This window comes from Myotis myotis, unplaced genomic scaffold (assembly GCF_014108235.1).
Source record: "Myotis myotis isolate mMyoMyo1 unplaced genomic scaffold, mMyoMyo1.p scaffold_m19_p_10, whole genome shotgun sequence".
NCBI lineage: Eukaryota > Metazoa > Chordata > Mammalia > Chiroptera > Vespertilionidae > Myotis > Myotis myotis.
In genome coordinates this window covers 63477311-63486216 of record NW_023416314.1, presented here as the reverse complement: position 1 = coordinate 63486216, position 8906 = coordinate 63477311, and the positions used below count along the sequence as shown (strand labels likewise).

Here is an 8906-nt window from a genome sequence, read left to right as displayed (position 1 = left end):
CCAGTTGTCTCAATTTGCCTGCAAAATACTTAGTGATTGGGCGCCACCATGTGGTGAGTTTAGGCTTTGGAATGGGGTATAAATATTTTTTAAACATGTGCTGGGTGAGATGGATCCGAAGTTCTAATTTTTGAAAATGTTTCAACTCTCAAAGAGTGCAGTGTAATTGTATTTGAGTTTCAGAGTTGAGGTGCTCCCCCCAAAGAGTTTGGCCCACTCATTGAGCGTAGTGGCTCTAGGAGGAAATGAGGTAAATCAGTGTGATGGTACCTAACTGGCAGAACATACTAGTGAACAGCTATCCTCCAAGATAGCTGTTGACTGAATTTGGAATCTCTCACTTAGAAGGAACATTCCTACACTCTGGGTTCTGGAAGCCAGATCCATCTCCCCTTTCCTTCATATCCCCTTACATGTCCTGATCCATGTTGTCTACCTTCCATGGGAACTCTTGTCTGCACAGTGATGTTGTTTCTTATGTGCTTTTTCTCTCTTCGTCTGGATGAGCAGAAGAAGATCATGATCATGATCTGCTGTGTCATCCTTGCGATCATCTTAGCTTCTACCATTGGGGGCATATTTGCCTGAAAAAGGTGAGCCATCTGAGGGGAGGGTCAGGCCTGCTTTCACTTACCTGAAATGGGTGTGTCCTGAGGGCATTCATTGTTTGTCACCAAAGTCTGGGTGGGATTAGGTGTTAGAATATATGAAGGTTGGAGAAAGCTAATGAGAGAGATGCTTCATAGTGAGAAAAGTGAGTGAGGGATGCATTGGTAGTAGGTAGATAGGGAGACAAAGGTGGCAATCTGGTCTGGTAGAAGAATGCTTTCTCTAAGGGTGTTGGTCTACTGCAGTGGTCGGCAAACTCATTAGTCAACAGAGCCAAATATCAACAGTACAATGACTGAAATTTCTTTTGAAAGCCAAATTTTTTAAACAAACTATATAGGTAGGTACATTGTTATTAACTTAATTAAGGTACTCCTAAGCTGGCCTTTGCTAAAAATGTCCTCAATCTGATTGAGGTACGTTCGCTGAGGTCGACCCCTTCCAACTCTCCCATCCACACTCGTCTTGTAAACTTGTTTCAGATAGATGAGTGTGGATGGGAGAGTTGGAAGGGGTCGACCTCAGCGAATGGACCTCCCGCGGTCCGCGGCCCACCTGCACCGCATCTCCCGTCACGACCTGACCGACACCCCCCACTTCTTATAATGCCACTTCTTCAAAATAGACTCGCCCAGGCAGAAAACCGACTTCTGTGCATGGGCCACGAAGTTTCAATCGCACTGTACGTGTGCGCCATCACGTGGTATTTTGTGGAAGAGCCACACTCAAGGGGCCAAAGAGCCGCATGTGGCTCTCGAGCCGCGGTTTACCGACCACTGGTCTACTGCAGCAAAATGTGGGCCTTGCCATCTAGGGATGGCCAAAGGATAAAGAATCAGTTCTTGTATTAGAAGCACCCTAAACTCTTTGGAAAAGGGCCACATAGTAAACCTCATATAAATAAATTTTCTCCTTTACAAGTTTAGGACATATTAACGTAGCCTTGTGAGTAGCCCATTACCCCTGCAGAAAAGGGATTTGTGATCCTGACCTTGAACAACTTGCTGTATAATCTTTGATTTCCCCCTCCACTTTCTATTATCTCCTTCAGCCCTCACAGGTGGATCCTCGACTGGCATTTTTAATCCTCCGTCCACCTCTGTGGTGCCATCACTTCTCACTAAGGATTCCTCAACAGTGACTCCTCTTTCCATTATGAAACCTCTTATAACACAGGGCATCAGTCAAACACCTACTGAAAGTTATGCAAAGGGAGACATTATGACAGTACAGAGTTGGGCAGCGGGCAGTGGTGAAGGAACAGGGAGTACAGAAATACGTAGCTGGTTTGAAGCAACGGACTGCAGGGTAACAGGCACCTCTTCAGGAAATAAAAGCAGATATTGTAGCATACCCAGTTCATCAGGATCAGTTGATCAGGGTTGGGCACTTGTTACTTCTGTTCTTCAGGTTCTTCTAAGTCTCGCCTTTGACCAACCCTACATCTCCTTCCTTCTTCAGGGCCCTCTAGTCTTTAAAGTGAAGTGCCTAATGATAGGCACCAGGCATGTCTTGTTCACTGCTGTCCTCAGTTTTAGCACAGTGCCTGCTACTTAGAGGTGCTCCACTATCTGTTGACTTAATTACCTGTAACTAAGCTCTGCTTTCTATTCGTAAGTCTTTGGATTTCACTCTTAAACCCTTTAAGCCACCAATGGAAAATGGTTTGTTAGTATCAGAGGCTGCATAAAATGCCTGGAATGGGTTGATCTACTTATGTAAAAACAAAACAGGATCCCCCTTACAACTTATACTGTAAAGTCCTTTCCCTATGGATGGTGGAGCCATCAACAGTCTCTCACCCTGCTAAGATGGTTGGTCTCCGGATTGTGGTTTAATAACTGAACATGGATCCAAAACAAAACAGGTTTATACTTTGGTTGAACTCCTAAGTCATCAATAGTGTGCTCTATGAATCCTAAAGGAGGAGATGAAGATGTTAGTTCAGAAAGGTGAAGTGTGGCTATCACTCACTTCCTTCTTACCCAATCGACATTGCTAACTGAAACTGTACAGCAACGTGTGTACAAGAAACTGTTCCAAACACTGTCCCCAATTCAAGGTTCACATTTGTTCTATGCAATTTAGTGATATTTCAAGTGATTAACTAAAAATACATTAAAAATAGCATATACCTTTTAAGGACCATTCAACTGTTTAGATAAATTTGTACTTTTGAAAGTATATTATTTTCTTTGTGGGAGATGTTAACTTTTTAAGAAAGTGGGATAAAAATATTTGACATTTTAATCAGTGTGCTTTCTACCCACTTTCAAAAGCAAATGATTTAATGTTTCTATCAATTTGTATTTCCTTTAGCATGAAGAATGGATAGAGAATTGCTGGCTAGTCCTGAAAAACAGATTAATCTTGGCAAAGGCAAATAGGGAGCTGGAACCATGGGGTCCTCATTTATACAGCAATAACTATTCAAGTCCTGTGTGGCACACTGCACTGTACTAGAACCCACAGGGATACAAAGATAGAGCCAGATACTCTTCCTCCTTAAACAGTTTCAGACCTAGGAAAGGCCACACAATTCTAACTTTTGTTTTTCAGTTCCTTTTGCTAAAAGGCAAGAGTGTGTTCCCAATACCTGCCCCCAACCCCCAAGATTGAGAGAAGATGGGTAGCTGGGCATGAGTAAATATTTGTTGAATTAACCCATTCACTGTCATTTTATTTCTTTGCTTTTTAAAAAATGTTAGTTTGTATTTGTAATTAGTAAAAGGTCTTAGAAACTAGCTCCTGAAGTGTGTACATATAAAAGGAAGTACAGATACTAAGTCTGACTTGCATCAGAGGTGGGAGATGCAAACACCTGCTTTAGTCCTGAAGATGTTCACCACATGGCCAGGGAGGACCAGAGCTCCCAAGTCCATCAGGCCTCTTTCTTAATCATTTAAGGGATGAAGAGTGACCAATGAGAAGTTATAACCAGAGGTGATACTGAAACTTTATTTAATATAAATATAATGCACTTTCATCTATAGCACTCGTATGCGGCTCCTTGGTTATGACATCAGAGCTACCCAGACTTTCAAGGTAACTGAGGGGCACAAATATGTAGATTCCTTCTCTCTGTACATTTATTTCTCATATTCTCACTACACACGTTCAGGCAGGTAGAATTTGCCCCAGTATCGCCCCTTCTGGGTCAGGTCATATGGGCTCAGTACTTTCCGTATCCCTAGCATGTTGGCAGTGGCTATGCGCTCAAAGGTCCAGGGGTTTTGGTTGTTATGCTCTCGTTCCTCTTGATCTTTCCGCATCTTCTCTAGGGTTTCACGGCTCACAGCCTTTGCTGGGAAGGGCAATTTGTGGGCAACCTGGTTGAGGAAACCTTGTACCTCTTTGAATTCACAGCGTCCACCCATCTCTACTATGAGGCGGCCAGTCTTCACAGGAGTCACATAGTGGTCAATGGCGCCTTTGCCGCCCCCCATACGCTGTCCCATACCCTTGCGGGTGATAGGCTTGAAAGGGGCTGGTACTCGCCATAAAGCAAACATGTTCTTGGGGTCCATAGAGCGGTTGATCGTCAGGCGCATCATTTCAAAATGGCCCCAGTGGAGGTAACCACCACCCAGTGCCTAAAAGTGAATGGGAGAATTAGAAGCACATGGGGATTTAGATATCTTAGATGGGCTCTATTCTTATGTCTTCTTTTATAGCAACTGTGGCTTCAACATACAAATGAAAATAAGAGTTATAATAAGTACCATGGAAAGCCTAGGACTGAGTAAGAAATGAGAACAAGGGCCCACTTCAATGGGTAGCCAGGAAAGGCTTCTTTGAGGAGGTGACATTTAAAGCTGAGTGAGGCCAGAACAGTAAGAACTAACCAAAGGAAAAAAGACAAGTATTCCAGGCAGAGAATGGTGTAGGTCAGTGGTTGGCAAACTGCGGCTCGTGAGCCACGTGCGGCTCTTTGGCCCCTTGAGTGTGGCTCTTCCACAAAATACCACATGCGGGCGTGCATGTACAGCGCCACTGAAACTTCATGGCCCATGCACAGAAGTCGGTATTTTGTGGAAGAGACACACTCAAGGGGCCAAAGAGCCGCATGCGGCTTGCGAGCCGCAGTTTGCTGACCACTGGTGTAGGTTAAGGCTTGGAGTGTGAGAAGCCAGAGAGGCTGGAGTAGTGAGGAATGGGCAGGCGAGAGTGGACAGGAGGGTCTGAGAGGTAGTCAGGCAGGGGCTGATCTTGGGGTTGTGGGAAGAGGACTTTAAAACATCGCTTTGGCTGCCTGATGGGAAATAAAGCCTAGTTCACATCCTTTTTGCTGCTACTGACATCAAGTCTTCATGGAAACTACTCAGTAAGTAAGGAAACAGCTGTCTCACATCCTAAATAGTGGATAGTTTTATTTTTCCAGAGGCCTGCAAAGATCTCATGATTATGGGATAAATTAGGTAGCCTCTTTCCTCCCCTGCTTTTACATTATTTTCACTCTACATTAAAAAAAAGTAATAATAATTCAAATATTTACTGGGTGTTGCACATCAGTTTAAAGAACAACTGGTGGCAATTTTAATAAAACCTGTGAAGGAAGAGACTCAAAGAGTATGAGATTATGTTAATCCCTGGCTTCCACCGTAGAGCTGCTTGCCGCTGAACTCACCAAGATTGCAAAATTGCCTTCTGTGAACTCAGTATCTTCAGTTGAAGGTCCCCGTATGTCACGCAAGTTTTTAGGTTCTCTTCGCACTTTTGGCACAAGTGGCATCCTTTCAACAAATCTAAGCTTGGGCCTTTCAGGAATGGAAACATCTAAAAGGAACATGGATAATTAAGAATAAATGATAATACACATCTCAAAAGATTTTCTTCTAGAAAAATTTGAAGCAATCAGGTGAAAGTCTTAAATAAAAGTTACTTTGGAACAATAGTTCTAAAGTATGTTAGGTTTTTCTTGTGGATGCTTTTATTATTGGAATCCTTTGGCTATGACAATGATCAATGTGAATGTTGTTAAACTTCTGAAGGTAGCAAAGTTTTAGCCTTCAAACCAAAATGCATTCATTAATTGCCTATTCCAGTGATGGTGAACCTATGACACGCGTGTCAGAGGTGACGTGAACTCATTTTTTTGGTTGATTTTTCTTTGTTAAATGGCATTTAAATATATAAAATAAATATCAAAAATATAAATCTTTGTTTTACTATGGTTGCAAATATCAAAAAATTTCTATATGTGACACGGCACCAGGGTTAAGTTAGGGTTTTTCAAAATGCTGACACGCCGAGCTCAAAAGGTTTGCCATCACTGGCCTATTCTGTGCCTAACACTCTAAAAGGACCATTTGAGACAGTATAGCAGTGGTTCTCAACCTTGGCTGCACATTAGAATCACTTGGGAATCTTTTTAAAATCCTGATTTCTGGGCCTCATCCTCCGGAAATTCTGTTTCTTTGTTATGGGGTGGGGCCACAACATTAGTAACAAAGAAATAGAATTTCTGGAGGATGAGGCCCAGAAATCAGGATTTTAAAAAGATTCCCAGGTGATTCTAATGTGCAGCCAAGGTTGAGAACCACTGCAGTATAGAGATGAAAGACTCACAGAATAACACTCGCCAACATTTCTTTTCTTTCTTTCTTTTTTTTTTAACTTAGTGTTGGAATTTAGATGAATGCTTTACATCCATGTTCTTACTTAATCTTTTAAAACAACTTTATAGCCTTGGTATTTTTTAGGGCTTTCTTTTAAAATTTTTTGAACTTTTTAAGGTTTTACACATATATATCAAAGCCCCCCCCCCCCCCCCAAATGCACAGCACAGTGAATTATCACAAAAAGAATGCGTAAACACATCCAAATAAATATCACCCAGATCAAGAAACAGAACATGAGACAGGTAGTATTTTTAATCTCCGTTTTATAGAAGAGGAACTTGAGGCCTAGAGACATTTTATATTTGGTCAGGGTCATCCAGTTAAAACAGCAAAGCCAGACAGTATGACACTTAAAAAACTGAAACAAAACTACACTACCTCTCTGGATGTTAATGGGGGTAGTAGAGAGAATACTATATTGTACATGAAAATATCCAAGTTTTACTCTGCTTCATTCTTGGGGAACTTACAATCTAAGACTTCTGTGATCAATGCTCTTTCCTTTACTTAGGCAGGGGCTTTTAACGGTGAGATTTGCACATACCCTACAATATGCAACAGCTTTCTGGGTGAGGGTGGGTGTGCTGAAATGCAGGTCAACATACACTACATCTTTATCATGTCTGTCTATACATATAAAAGGCTAATATGCAAAGTGTCCCCTTGGGAGTTCGATAGCTCACTATGACGTGCGCTGACCACCAGGGGGCGGCACGGAACGAAGGAAGGACCCAGCCAGCAGCCAGAAGGCCCTGATTGGCCCTGATTGCCGGCCAGGCCTAGGGACCCTACCTGTGCATGAATTTCATGCACTGGGCCTCTAGTTAACTTGGCCCTGGTTGGTTTGAGTTCAGTGGATAGAGCGTTTTTGGACTGAAGGGTCCGAGGTTTGATTGTGGTCAAGGGGACATGCCCAGAGTTGTGGGCTCAATTCCCATAGGGGGTATGCAGGAGACAGCCAATCAATGATTCTCTCATCATTGATGTTTCTCCCCCTCCCCCTTCCTCTCTGAAATCTATAAAAATATATTTTAAAAAAAGTTAACTTGTAAGTCATTTAAAACATTTCTATAGTAAAACAAACATGGCTCTACAGTGGAGTCAAATATAAAACAGGCGACTTCAATGAAATGTCAAATTATTAACAGGCTATTCAGAGCCACAAAAACTGTCCCCTCTCCTCTACCTCCCCACCCCCAAGTTTCTATATGAAGCTACAGAGAAACAATAATGCTTTCTCTGCCCTACAAGTCCATACAGACTTCGGGAACATGCAGTAGATTAACAAAAGATAAGGCTCTCAGAGGTCCCTTTTATATTTTGAGATTTCCAATATATTTAAAAGAAATGGTAAATTAGATTTACAAAATTGTGACTCACCTTAAATATTTACATTTAACAAATGAATGCTTTTCACATAATCTTGTTAAGTGACTGCAAATATGTATAATCTTATTTGGAGAGAACAGCAAAAGTCTAAATTTGAGGCCAATTAGCCCTCGCTAAGGGGTGGGCCCTGGGAGAGCTATCCCATGATGTATTTGCTTAAAAGCAGGGACCTTTTGGGGTCTCTTGTTCTTTGATTTAGCTCTAGTATTTAGAGCACTGTTTGGCATACAGTATGCCCTCAATCTATATTTACTGAACGAGTGAATGGAGATAGCACACACTCCTTCGTCTTTGCTTACCCTCCGCTGGATTCCAGCAGAGAAAAGGCTTACAAACATGAAAACGACAAACCAGCGCTCACCCTCGTAAGTCGGCACCGGGAGCAGCGTCTTGAGGCCAGCACTGGCGGGTGGGGCTGCCCAGGAACCTACAAAGACAAATCAAAGTAAACCAGGAAGGCGACAAGGCCAGGGCCAAAGACACTCCTGACAGAGGCATCTTGAAGGGTGGGACGCGAGTTCCACCAAACGGGGCTCAGGCGCCCGAAGAGACCAGCCGGGGGTCCCTCGGCGCCAACCCCGATAGGCGGCTGGGACCCTTTTGCACGAATCTTAAGGCAGGAAGCGCGGCAGCAAAGCGCAGCCCAGACCAGCGCTTCAGCAACCACCTGCAGGGCGTTCTCTGAGTTTGAGACCCACAGGACTAGGGATGGGGCGGAAAGGGGCTGCCTGCGCGACGCAGGGGGCCTCTGACCTGATAAAGGCACTCGCAGGAGAGGCGCACTGGCGCGGGCCAGCTGACGCCACATGGCAGCGTGTGTCCAGCCGCGCCGGGCTCCCCACAGCGACCACGGGGGTTACCTTGACCCAGAGTGCGGTGCTCTACAGCCCCGCAGGGATTTGCCTTCACAGCCCAGTCGGGCAGGAAGTTGCGTTTGCGCCAGTCCCTTCCGCAGAGAGACCCCGCGGAAGCGGAAGAAACTTAAACCTCTGCGCGTGGGTTCCGGCTCCTGCTGGTCCGGAAGGGCTCCCCTGTGTCACTTTGCGGTCAGCATCCAGTCTGGGGTCTTTTCCTAGATAAGGGCGGCAGGAGGGGGTGTTTTCTCTGGGGATTACAATGCTGAGAAAACCTGGATTCATGTAGCAATTTGGTTCCGTTAACCAAAAAATAAAAAAGGGTAGGTGAGAGACAATAAGCCTTTGAGATCCAAAAAGAATTGTAATTCTGGGAAGCAGTGATGTAGGCAGAAACCCAAATGGTGTTTTATTTAATTAGGAGGTGAAGGCA

General features: G+C 43.9%; 1 protein-coding gene across 1 annotated transcript; it reads right to left on the bottom strand.

Moving 5' to 3' along the window:
* Nucleotides 1–3545: 3545 nt before the first annotated feature.
* MRPL16 (mitochondrial ribosomal protein L16) lies at nucleotides 3546–8560 on the bottom strand. The gene is made up of 4 exons (XM_036325751.1): nucleotides 8373–8560; nucleotides 7981–8046; nucleotides 5237–5385; nucleotides 3546–4202 (listed from the first exon to the last, which is right to left on the bottom strand). The coding sequence occupies exons 1-4, from the start codon at nucleotides 8425–8427 to the stop codon at nucleotides 3717–3719; spliced, it is 756 nt and encodes a 251-aa protein (XP_036181644.1). The 5' UTR covers nucleotides 8428–8560; the 3' UTR covers nucleotides 3546–3716.
* Nucleotides 8561–8906: the final 346 nt, after the last annotated feature.

What these genes read in the sequence shown, in the direction of transcription:
- MRPL16 (XM_036325751.1), bottom strand. Translation starts at nt 8,427, where the DNA reads ATGTGGCGTCAGCTGGCCCGCGCCAGTGCGCCTCTCCTGCGAGTGCCT. An exon ending in CCCGGTGCCGACTTACGAGG is followed by an intron (nt 5,386 to 7,980) that starts GTGAGCGCTGGT and finishes TGTTCCTTTTAG; the next exon opens with ATGTTTCCATTCCTGAAAGG. An exon ending in AAGGCAATTTTGCAATCTTG is followed by an intron (nt 4,203 to 5,236) that starts GTGAGTTCAGCG and finishes ATTCACTTTTAG; the next exon opens with GCACTGGGTGGTGGTTACCT.